Source organism: Aspergillus saccharolyticus (genome assembly GCF_003184585.1).
Source record: "Aspergillus saccharolyticus JOP 1030-1 unplaced genomic scaffold BP01scaffold_21, whole genome shotgun sequence".
NCBI classification, from domain to species: domain Eukaryota; kingdom Fungi; phylum Ascomycota; class Eurotiomycetes; order Eurotiales; family Aspergillaceae; genus Aspergillus; species Aspergillus saccharolyticus.
This window is the reverse complement of record NW_020290631.1, coordinates 340,055-352,317: the sequence shown is the minus strand read 5'-3', so window position 1 is coordinate 352,317 and position 12,263 is coordinate 340,055. Positions and strand designations below refer to the sequence as shown.

Below are 12,263 nucleotides of genomic sequence, written 5' to 3'. Positions count from 1 at the left end.
TCCGTCGCGGGGCTCCGGAAATTATGCCCACCACGGGGTAGATTAAAAGCCACTCGGTTAATAGGCGATGGTCCCTGACCCTGCCATGCGAGATCAGGGGGCCTTTTCACATTGAACTCTAACCATTGACCGGCTTCGCAATAATTTTCCGGAGTTAATCCAGGTGTTTTGGAACCCGGGAATAAGGATTCTTGCCATAGAAAGGGAGGAAGTATACAGGTTGAACCCCTTCTCGGCCTCAGCTTCCCCGCGGTTAGCCGATTGAAAGTGGAGTGGAGTGGCAGGTCGGCCCGACTGGCTGACGTCATCCACATCAACTGTCCCCCCCTCAATCAGCATCACATGGTCTGTTATCAACCAAACAGCAACTACAGATATGCTACAGCCAAACGGACACTGCATCCTTACACAGCCTCCGACCCCTGCACGAGCAATGTCATTAGCATGGCCAGTGACAACGATACCTTCAACACATGCCACCTCTTCTCTCTCCCAAACGAAGTACGTTCAACCCCTACTAACCTAATCTACGTCTATCCCGCCTCATCCCCACTTGGCCTTGCTAATCACCATCCATCTGTTCATCGAGCACCCCTAGGTCCTAGCCCAGATCCTCTCCAGTTTTTCGACCCGCTCCCTCCTCCCCTGGACAGCCGTTTCCCACCGCTTCCATGCCTTGATCCTACGCATCCTGCACTACCGGCTCCGCATCGCCGCCTCCCTGCCGGAATACAAGCTCATCCTCAAATGCTTCCCTCCCAGCAACAAATACTATGAGTCCTACGTCTTCTGCACTTATATTGGCACGGATGATCTGAGCAGTCAATTCGACGGGAAGGGCTCGTTATATGAGAATGTCGACCCAGCGGAGCGCCTAGGCCGACTCAGCTCGGTATACTCGCGGTTTCGCCCGGAGCGGATCCCCGAGAATGCGACACCGCCCGCAACGCGATGGGATTCCTTTGGCACGGGTAGGCAGTTTGACCCCGGAATATCAATATTCATGCGGTGCATGCATTTTGGGGCTGACTCTGCGGATAGACGAAGAGCTGGAGCCCGACCAAGATGAGCGGACCGTGACGCGACTCATCAGCTTCGAGAACTTTGAGGACTTCTATCAGCTCTGTGCGGTGGTCAAGGTGGTCAAAGTCCGGCTGGGTAGCAATCTCTTGCTTAGTAACCAGACGGTCGAGGATCGAGTGGTTCGAGTGTTTCGGGACTGGCTGCAGGAACGCGAAAGATGGACCCGTGCTCAGGACCACGGCGATGATTCCCCCGATGATACTTCGGATAGAAAGGAACGGGACAATGCCAGCATACTGTGGATTGATCCCGCCCGCAAGGTCGGCATCAAGGTCCGGGTTCGAGGCAGGCATTATCTCAACCAGCAGATGCCGTTATTTGTCCTTCACGACGAGGAGCCGTCGGTGACGTATGAGCTCGACATCGAGGGTAGGTCAATTGCCGCTTGGATCGGGTTCTGACATACTTGCTGATGGAGCTAGAACTACACATCCGCACGACGAGTCTTTTGATGACGTTGGAGAAATCCCAGGAGGAACAGGAGAACCACCCGAAAGCGATGATCTTCCCGCGTAGTGTATGATCCATGAGGATGGAGGGTGATAGACCAAGATGCGCTGATGGTCGGTACATAGTATGAGTTCCATGGGATGCAGTATAACACCACTCCATAGCGTACGTCTGGCTGTAGACTGTCAACACATTGCAGATTATCGGGCAAAAGAGGCAACAAAGCCGAAGGGCAAAACGAAACCGCCTGGAGATAAGCGATGCGCACTAGTCCACATACGGTAATCGAACCTCGGCACATTTTCAGCTCCCGCGTCGCTGATTGGTCGGTGCCTGTCTGCAATCGGATAGGAGGTGCCGAACAACATGAATTTCCACCCTGAAATATTTCGACGTGCATGGTTCATTCACGCAGGTTTTTACCATCTCCAAGGCTTCATCGATTCTACTCGACTTGATAGTTGGCCAGCGTGGTGGAAGATGCTGCCGGAATCTCACAAGACTATCTTCATACATGCTTAGAGAAGACCCCGAGCATTCAAACCACCGCTTTCCCGCCCTTTCGCCACATCTGACCATGGGCACACCCTCGAAAATCCCGTACTGGCGCCTCGTTTTCGACCAGAAGGTCGTCACGCCGGAGATTGTCGATTATCCCTATGATGGCGCCGGCACGGAAGAATCACCCTACGTGGTCACCTGGATCCCCAATGATCCGCGCAATCCCATGAACTTCAAGGATCTGACCAAATGGCTCTACACGGTGCAAGTGTCCTTTGTCACGCTGACGGTAGCTCTGGTGTCGTCGGTCTACTCGGGAGGCATGGGCCAGGTGGTGCTGGAGTTTCAGTGCGAGGAGGAGATTGCGATTCTGGGCATCTCGCTGTTCGTGCTGGGATTCGCCTTTGGGCCCCTGCTGTGGGCGCCCATGAGCGAGGTGTTTGGTCGTCGGAACGTCTTCACCATCACCTTTGCCATCCTGACAGCCTTTAACGCGGGCGCGGCCGGCGCCCAGAACATTCAGACGCTGGTCATTCTTCGGTTTTTTGCCGGCTTCTTTGGGTCGTCGCCCTTTGGCAACTCGGGCGGCACGATCGCCGACATGTTCCCAGCGTCCAAGCGCGGCATCGCCATCAGCCTGTTCGCGGCGGCGCCCCTCTGCGGACCGACCATTGGGCCCGTGATCGGCGGCTTCTTGGGGGCCAGCGCCGGCTGGCGCTGGGTGGAAGGCTTCATGGCCATCTTCTCGGGAGTGGTGTGGCTGTCGCTGGTGTTCCTGCTGCCGGAGACCTACGCGCCCGTGCTCCTGCGCCAGCGCGCGGCGCATTTGTCGCAGCTGAGCGGCCATGTGTATCGCAGCAAGCTCGACATCGAGCGCGGCCGGGTCTCGCTCGGGCAAACGCTCCAGACGGCGCTCTCACGGCCCTGGATCCTCCTCTTCAAGGAACCCATCGTCCTCCTCTTCTGCATCTACATGGCCATCATCTACGGCACCCTGTACATGCTCTTCGCCGCCTACCCGATCGTCTTCCAGCAGACTCGCGGCTGGAGCGAAGGCATCGGCGGCCTGGCCTTTCTGGGGATCCTGGTCGGGATGGTGCTGGGCGTCGCCTACACCTTCCCGGACAACATGACGTACGCCCGGCGCTGCCGCGAAGCCCCCGCCGGCACGCGACTGGCGCCCGAGGTGCGCCTCCCGCCCAGCATCATCGGCGGCATCGCCTTGCCCATCGGTCTGTTCTGGTTTGCTTGGACCAACTACCCCTCGATCCACTGGATGGCCTCGGTGGCCGCGGGCGCGCCTTTTGGGTTTGGCCTGGTGCTTGTCTTCCTCAGCGTGTTCAATTACCTCATCGACGCATACACCATCTTCGCCGCCTCCGTGCTCGCCGCCAACTCCGCCCTGCGCTCGCTCTTCGGCTTTGCGTTCCCGCTGTTCACCACCTATATGTACGACAATCTCGGGATCCACTGGGCTTCGTCCATCCCGGCCTTCCTGGCGGTCGCTTGCATTCCCTTCCCCGTGATTTTCTATTTGTATGGCGCCCGCATCCGCAAGCACTGTCCGTACGCGGCGCAGGCGGAGGCTTTTATGCAGAAATTGGCGGCTGCGCAGCAGCAGACGCCACCTGCCGCTGGTCCGCAGGAGACGGAGAAGCAGGATCTGGAGAAAGTGGCCGCTGTTGTCGGTGGAGGGGAAAGTGACGGCGACAGCGACAACGAGAGTCTGTCGAGCATCCCGTCGCGGACGGCGATTGAGCGGCGGGCGTCGCGGGCGTCGCGGACCTCGCGCAAGTCGACGCGGTCGTTGGCGCGGACGGTGACGTACGAGGAGAACCCGTATGATATTGATCGGGTGAATACCTGCAACTCGACGAGCGGGCGACCGAGGAGGGCTTAGAGAGGGTGTGGTGGTTGTACCGTTCTTCTCCCTTTGTGGGGTTGAGAAGAAAGGGCAAATTCACCTCCACATCATCCAGACATGAAGCGATCTCGATGATTCCCCATTGCGGGCCATTGCAACCACGTATCGTGAGGTGCCGTGAAGGTGCAGCCACATGCCCAGGCAGAGCGCGCGCTGCGTCAGTCATACTTGCATCAAGCGTTGCATACCTCTTGACTTCGGGCTCTCAACATGAATACTGGTTTTTGTTTTCTTACCTGTGATACCAGACAAAAGCATAGATAGATATAGACTTAATGATAATTGTTGGACTCACTCTACCTATTGCCTGGACTGGATGTGCTCGCACTTTGCATGATGCAGTTCTCTTCTCTGTCTGGTGGTGGTGTCCAAGCTGGTTGTCTTCAGCTAATATCTGCGCGACTTACCGTACTCCGCAGTGGCGCTCTGTAAGCGGTACGTGAATGGTCTAATCCATCTTGACGCACCTCACACCACACATCCGGTGTTCGTAGACTGACAATCATAGACTGACAATGATTGCAGCGCGAATTCCAGCCCCGAGTTCTGCCTAAAACCGAGCCGGAGAACCCGGCTAAGAAATTAGTGGGCGTTCGGGTGGGCAGAAACCGGGACACCCACAAGTGGGCATCCGAGGCTCTACCCAGATCTTCCCCGCATTTAATGTCCGCTGCATCCCACTTCTTTGCATTCGAATTCAGACACATCCTCAGAGAGAGCTGCATCTTGCGTATCGATATCAAATTCAACACATACAAACACAATGGCTGACGAACGCATCACCTGGATCGGTCTGGGCAATATCGGCCGCGTGAGTTCCAGCTAAACAATCCCCCCTCCCTCTCCTGCCCCTCACCCATCACTCTCCCCTCCCCCCTCTCCTAACACCATAACCACACCACAAACTAACCACCCCCCCTGGAATCCAACAGGGCATGTCCCGTAACATTGCCAGCAAAGGCCCCCAAAACCACCCTCTCACCCTCTACAACCGCACCGCCAGCCGCGCCGAGAGCTTCGCCGCAACCCTCCCCGCGAACAAAGCCACCGTCTCGACCTCCCTCACCACCGCCGCCGCCGCCGCCTCCATCATCTTCATCTGCGTGGGCGACGACCCGGCCATCGACGCCATCATCAACACCCTCACCTCCTCCCCTGAAGTCGATCTCAGCGCGAAGATCATCGTCGACTGCAGCACCGTCCACCCAGACACCTCGCGCCGCACCGCCGCCGCCCTAACCGCCCAGGGGGCCTCCTTCATCGCCTGCCCGGTCTTCGGCGCCCCCGCCGCCGCCGACGCCGGACAGCTCGTCGTGGTGCCGGCGGGACCCGCGGAGGCGATCCGCCGCATCACCCCTTTCCTGGAGGGGGTGGTAGCGAAAGCGGTGGTGGCGATGCCCGGGGAGGATGTCGGACGGGCGTCGACGCTGAAGGTGCTGGGCAACACGTTTATTCTGAACATGGTGGAGAGTCTGGCGGAGGCGCTGGTGGCGGCGGAGAAGTCGGGGCTCGGGGCAGAGGTCTATCGGGAGTTCATCCATCGGATGTTCCCCGGCCCCGTGGCGGCGTATGCGGACCGCATGTGCTCGGGGGATTATTGGCAGCGCGCGGAGCCGTTGTTTGCGGTGGATCTCGCGCGCAAGGACCTGCGGCATGCGGCCAGTCTGGCGCGGAGTGCGGAGATGCGGTTGCGCAGTGCGGAGGTTACGGATGGGTATTTGGAGGTGGTGAAGAAGGAGAAAGGCGAGCAGGGGGATATTGCGGCCGTGTATGGGGCGGTGAGGAAGGAGAGTGGGTTGGAGTTTGATAATTGATGATTTCCCTCTATCTTTTCGGTGGGGTGTATATATTTCTATCTGGTTTGGGGGGAAGATTGATTATGGAAATTAGATTTCTGGGTGGATGGAACATCTGACATTAATTAATTGAGGGAACTGCTGCAGCTACTACAACCACACATCCTGCCTCTCCCCCTCCACCTCTGCGATCAACCAACTCTCCCGGAAATACTTCTCCAGCACCTTCTGCGCATACGTCTGGTCGTTGACGCAGTATGCGCCCCCCGTGGGCCCGATATGCGGACAATGCATCGTCGGATCATACTGCACCATATGCTCGTGCACCTCGCGACACAGCAGGGTATCGCGGCCGAGCTCGTAGTCCTTTCCCAGCGGGATATCCTGGGTCAGGAACGCGTAGCACGTCTCCGAGTCCGTGTACTGCTGGTTGCTCCCCGTGCAGTACTGCGCATGTGTCTCGCAGATCTGCTTCGCCAGAAGGTCGGTGAGGTAGGTGGTTGCCGTCGTGGTGGTGGCGTTGAGCTGCGTCGCGAGCGCCCCGACCAGGGTGTCGATGAGAAAGCCGAACCAGCGGAAGGTGGCGTCGTACTGCACGATCTTGCCCTCGGCGTTCCACATGATCCACGTGTCGATGGTGACGGGCAGCAGCAGGTTGTTGAAGGAGGTGGCGTTGAAGGTCACGACGGTGGTGGCAGAGGCGATGTTGGTGTCGGGGGCGGCGGTGAACTGCGTGATGCTGTAGGAGACGGGGACGCCGACGAGACTGAGGTGGGCTGGGTCGGAGAAGAGACCGAAGAGGTATTCCGTGTTGAGCGTGCTGCCGTTGAAGACGCGCGTGATGTCGACGCGGCCTTGGATCTGGATGAGGTTGGTTAAACGGGGTGCTGGGCTTTATGCCATAAAAGGGAAGAGAGAGAGAGAGAGCGTACATCGTCCGCAAACAGCGTCGAGTTAATCGACTGGGTTTGCGCCAGGTTGGCCGGGTACAGGAAGTTATCCCAGAAGGTCTTCTCCAGGTTCCAGAGCTCTTTGACCGAGTACTTGGGCGAGTTTTTCGCGAGGACGCTGGGGGTCGGCGTGAGCAGCGTCGCTGCTACGACGCCAGACCATGGGATATGCATGGTGGGGGAGGGTGGGGAGGGTATGAGGGTGAAGCTAGCAGAGGAGCAAAGTGGCCAAGTACAACTGCGAGAAGGCGAGGATTTATATCTGTTTTTCTCTGCTAGTGGGGATGGATTGCTTTTTTTGCGGTTTGTCGATCCCAATCGCTTGGCCACTCCCGCTTGACAGGTCAGGCAGCCACAGTCACGATGCTACCTCATATTGCTTCTGTTCGGCATGTCAATACGAGGGGCACTCGACCTTCTGGCTGGCTTTGCTCGTCCAGCTGACTTTTACTCCCGCGAGACACCGAGGACACCGAGTCAGTGGCGCTGATGGACTGACGGCTGGGTAGAATGCTCGAAGGGCTCAGGAATGTATGTGCTGCACCTGGAATGCGTCGAGTGAGCTACGATCGGATGGGAATTAGAGACCCCTGACAATCTATTGGTGATTATTGATTTTCCTGCACTTCTCGGTGCTGTAGTTCGTATTCTGTGGAGTGCTGCGAATGAGTCGGAAAGAATTGCCGGATGCGCCTCAGCCAGCCTCGTATCCGACGAGTCGTGGCGCCGAGAAGGATCTAGCCCTAAGTGATGGGTGATGGGACGGGGGATTCGTGGCTGGATAACGGCAGAGGCGGGAATGAGCTTGCTGTTGCTTCGGCTTCACCCGAAGTGCTCTACAAGGTGACTAAGTCTGCTTGCTTGTCCCTTGCAGACAGAGCTAAGTTCTAACAAGGGTCGTGGGTAGGCAGTGGCTGCGTCAACTAAAGATACATAGGGCTCAGACTCGGTGTTTGTGGCGGGGATCACCGAGGGTCAACTGTGCCAAGCCACCCTCAACAAACAATTATTGAATGCCCAATACAGCTACAGCAAACAAAGCAGGAAAAGCAAACATCATCAGACACACTCCTATCCCTTTCAATCAATTCTAGACAGAAATATAAAGAACAAACAATAATCCAACACAAAGCCACCAAACAATCAACACACACACTGCCTGAAAGCAATGCACCACCACAAAGCAACCCATCCCCGTCTCCCATCACATAACACCATCAAAGAAACCTCATCTTCATCCCTTTATACAGGTAGACTATAAGAATACCACTCATTCCTTTTCCCTCTAAAGCCCGTCAGGCACACCAAAGGTAAGCTAGAGTAGACCCAGGTCGTAGTCTCGACCCCCCTCCCGCACTACCACCTATCACCTACCTACCCATTACCTACCCCGGTAAAACTCCTCCCCTATCGTAAGCCTAGCAAAATGCCCTCTTCCCCAGAAGTCTGCACCCAAGAGCAAACCCGCTACTCTTGTGGCCACTCGCTGAGCAATAACTTCATCCCGTGCGCCGCCCACGCCCGCACCGATGACCTGCGGTGTCCCGGCCATCGGATCCGGTATGTTGAGACCATCAGTACGCCGCATAAGTGTCGGAATTGTCGGCAGAGTGCTTATTAGCAAATAATACTAGGTATGTTACTAGATGTGGTAAAATCCCGGCTACTACTGCTCCGCAGACTCCTGCGCCTCTCGCCAAGTTACCGGCGACCTGCGGCAGGTAGTGGTGATGAAGTCCTAAAAGGTTTGTTAATCCGGAGAAGGGGACTGCGACTGGCTTGGTGTCTCTCTAACTTACCGGCTAGGTGTGCTAATAGAAAAAGAAAAAAAGTGCTTTGATGATTTCCTAAAGAGGTGTTTCTTTAGTAGATTCAATGTGTACATTTTCCTGGCAGGGTGTGGCTGGTCTCTTTGTATACTGTAGATCATAAGTCAAAAGCAAGAGGTGCAGAATATACGCTGATTCACCAAGTCTGTCGAGTTAGAAAACAGTGGAGTGTTGATGTCCGGCTAGAGGAAGTAGAGCAAGATCCATATTTCTGTATGGTCAACACCCGGTAGGGACGGAATAATTGGTCCATCTTTAAACTGAATATTCCATATGCTCACTGGAAACATAGCCAAGGATTCAGCTCTTTCTGGTATAGTTATTCCCATTGTCATATGAAGAAGATGGTAGGGCCTTCATGCAGGAGCCATTAGCTGTTATCACCACTGGTGGAACTGCAGTTGGCAGGGCTGCTTTATCTGTATGATTTACTATGAGAAGAAAGAGCTTACGTTAGTTTATAAGGTACTGTATGCTCCGCGGACGAGAACCTCTCTCGGTCCCGCAAACGATGTGAAAGCTTGATATGACGACAGTGGTGCTTAGATGCTCCACTAAGCCCAACCACCCAGGATGTGATGCTGGAGATGATAGACCCAGAGACAGCTGTTCTGTAAGGTAAAGCTTGTCTCTGGATCTGTCTGGAGTAGTGCTGTATCTGCGGTACTTCGTAGAGGCCTGAGCAGGGTCCAGAGCCTTAGTAGAAATGTCGCAGTTTGACACACGTTATCTCTGGTATTCCAACACTTGCTGACAGCTGTTCTAGCGCTGGCTCTTTCGTGTTCATCAGATAATTTTGGGAAGCTATCTCCTCTGACTGTTTCTGGGCGCGAGTTCCCATAAGACATCCGGTCTGTGGCTTCACTCGAGTCTAGCAAGGAACGACTGGAGATGGAGGAGGGAGGGGTGCCTTAAGGCGCATCAGTGGTGGGCGACGATGTGCTGACCACGGGGAACACACTTTGTTCGGTGCTGAGTCTTCTGGGACGAGCTGAGGATATTAAGGTCATCGTGGTAGCGGAATCTCCTGTGCACCGTGGCCGGCAACTGTTGCACCAAGGAGAGTTTGGCAGAGTTAGTATCCAAAGTCTTTTGGGATCTGATGGTGGTTAAGGGCGGATTTGGCTTAGCTTATTGATGTGTCTTGTTGGGGTGGGTTGATTGTGGGTGTACGGGTGGCTGATGGGGAGGTGGAGAAGTTGCGGGGGCCGCCGCGGATCGACCGAGCAGCCGATGTCATCTCCTCCTCGAGGAAAAGAAACCTCAGTTTCAAGGCCCCCCATTGTATATGTAAGACTGACATATACGTTCGAAATCCCCAAGAACACGAGATTACCTTGAAGAAGCCATTCAAAACCATCAAAAAGACATGTTCAACAATAAATCCCATCTTCGATCCTCAGATCCTTAGAAAGAGGCGAACCACCGCTATCAAACAGTATACCACAACCCCCCACCACCACCACGAACAACAACCCATACTTAAAGCAAACCCAGCTTCATCAAGCAGCAAGAAAAAAGAGCGCACTGCGCACGCCCCAAGAATCGAACCGCCAACCCGCAATGCGCAAAAAGATTAGCATAACTCAACGGCGTCCGGCAGAGTTTTGTCCCCACCGCACCCCGTTGAGTTATGCCGTCTGCTCTTCCTTTCGAACGGCCCATAAACTACAGCCAGTATCCCCAGTCGAGCAAGTGAAATAAAAAAAAGGGAGACCGAGCGCGCAGTCACCAACTCGAACCGCTCACCTCTCGATGAAAAAAAAAACATTATCGTGGTTGGAGCAGATGGGTAGAAGGGGGTTCCCACCCATCCACTCCATCCACTGATTGAGAATCCCTTCGTTTGGACTATAAGCTCGACAGGGGACGGGCAACGCTTCTGCGAACGGATTTATTCACCACGATGGCTGGTCTATGGTGATTTGAGGAGGACGGGTTCGTGATTCTGAGGCTTTTGATATGCGATTTGATGGGGTTTTCAGAGAAGACAGATGGAGAGTGGTGGTGAGGCTGGGTTGAATCCTTTGCAGCCTGGGAAATGTGGCGAGGGCTCCAGGCTCCAAGGGTAGGAACGGCCATCGAGTACCTGATTTACAAGGCAGGCAGGCGGGCACACGCATGTAGCTCTTGCTCTGACTTTCATACTTCCCCAAGTTGACAGCAGCAATCACGGAGCTAAGAACTACCTGTACACATCACAAGTCCTGATTGGAAAAAGCATCAGCATTTGAACCCTCCACAGCCCAGAGGTCAATACATACACTAAGGTACCCCAATCACCCTCTACCTTAGATACTATACGAACCGAACGCCCCCACTGCATTAGTTGTTCAAAGAAATTTATTTCTCGAAAACTATACCTCTTCTAAAATAGAAGTGTATCTATATCTAACCTGATCTCCAATGACTGTATAGATTCTCGATCCCATGTAATAGAGATTATGATATTATCAAATCAGCATCAGAATATCTATAAGGTAGATAGATATACTAGATTATAGAAATTATTTTAGATGTTCCTGAACGTTGAACTGCCATCTGACTCTATACACACGTAGCTTACCCGAACTAAGCAGCATGATCAGACACATGATTGCTCGGTGGCTAGGGTAAGATGGGGGGACGCAGGTAACAGTTCCCACCAAGAGGAGACCTTGTAGTAACCCATACCAAATAGCAGACATCGGCACGGTACCCACATACAAAACAACCATGTCGGACAGAAGCAGGGTCATGGAATAATCTGATATCAGACAGGCAGGCAAGCGTCACACCGTGGGGATTATACTACCTACTCAACGGCTGCCTATCCAGCAAGCCGGCATGCTCGAGGAAGACATCCCACAGTACCCCATAGAAAACAGCCCAGAACAGTGCCCATAGCAATCCGGACAGTAGCCCAGATAATACCACAGTTGCTCCTAATAAGGCCAGGTCCCCCATCATCCTCAGGTCCACGGGATAGAGAGAAAAACCACCACGGTCCTTCTGTCAGAAAAGTGACCAGTGCGGCAAGGGACTTTTTTCCTTATGAATGTTTAACACGCAAGCTAAACCAACAAACCCGTCAGCTACCCGTGCAAGTATGTTTGTTCTTTTTGTTCTTCTTTTAAAGCACCAGGATGATACTGTGACCCACACTTACTTGTGCATGTACAGGCTGGTGAACGAGGCGGTCATTGAGCTCTTGTGCTTAATAATCCAAGCAACGAGGCATAGTTACAATTAGACGGTTTTGGACGGATTCGAGGCGAGCCCTTTCCCCCCACACAGGTTCCAGCGGACATACTGTAGTTCAGGATGGATTCGTAAAGTTACTTGTCGGTACACCCCGGGAAATGCTATTATGCATTGCTGGCTTAAAGAGCACATGTCTGTATGAGACTGGGCGGGTGGAGATTTCTAGGGTCCACTGATCTCAAATGCTACCGTCTTCTACCTTTCATCGACCGCTTTTTGGTCGCTATCATTTTTGGATAGGTTGGAGCAGGAGACGTAAGTAGTATGCCCTTGCTCCAACAGCTGGCAGGACGTAATCCCTAAAACTGAAAATAAATCTAAGTGGTCAGATACTGCATATATCAAAGTGGTTAGAGGAATTTTCATGTATACAGTAGTCATTTGAGCAGCATTTATGTGTGTCCGGTATTTTTTCAGCTTCTCAGCTGAAATACTCCAGATGAATAGTAACATTGGAGTTTGTCAAATGTGTCATGGATATGGATGG

The 12,263-nt window shown here is 54.0% G+C and overlaps 4 protein-coding genes across 4 annotated transcripts; 3 read left to right on the top strand and 1 right to left on the bottom strand.

The window, feature by feature from the left end:
* Positions 1-378: 378 nt before the first annotated feature.
* On the top strand, positions 379-1,687 carry BP01DRAFT_357915 (F-box protein). The gene is made up of 4 exons (XM_025575304.1): positions 379-501; positions 599-971; positions 1,042-1,452; positions 1,506-1,687. The coding sequence occupies exons 1-4, from the start codon at positions 445-447 to the stop codon at positions 1,604-1,606; spliced, it is 942 nt and encodes a 313-aa protein (XP_025430272.1). The 5' UTR covers positions 379-444; the 3' UTR covers positions 1,607-1,687.
* Positions 1,688-2,110: 423 nt separating this feature from the next.
* On the top strand, positions 2,111-3,934 carry BP01DRAFT_298901 (MFS transporter; the record flags this gene model as incomplete). Its single annotated transcript, XM_025571929.1, has 1 exon — positions 2,111-3,934. One exon carries the CDS (start codon positions 2,111-2,113, stop codon positions 3,932-3,934), a length of 1,824 nt encoding a protein of 607 aa, XP_025430271.1.
* A 787-nt stretch (positions 3,935-4,721) lies between these two features.
* Positions 4,722-5,772, top strand: BP01DRAFT_374861 (NAD(P)-dependent oxidoreductase; the record flags this gene model as incomplete). Its single annotated transcript, XM_025576858.1, has 2 exons — positions 4,722-4,769; positions 4,891-5,772. 2 exons carry the CDS (start codon positions 4,722-4,724, stop codon positions 5,770-5,772), a joined length of 930 nt encoding a protein of 309 aa, XP_025430270.1.
* Positions 5,773-5,904: 132 nt separating this feature from the next.
* On the bottom strand, positions 5,905-7,896 carry BP01DRAFT_374860 (uncharacterized protein; the record flags this gene model as incomplete). Its single annotated transcript, XM_025576857.1, has 3 exons — positions 5,905-6,615; positions 6,687-6,822; positions 7,820-7,896. The coding sequence occupies 3 exons, from the start codon at positions 7,894-7,896 to the stop codon at positions 5,905-5,907; spliced, it is 924 nt and encodes a 307-aa protein (XP_025430269.1).
* Positions 7,897-12,263: the final 4,367 nt, after the last annotated feature.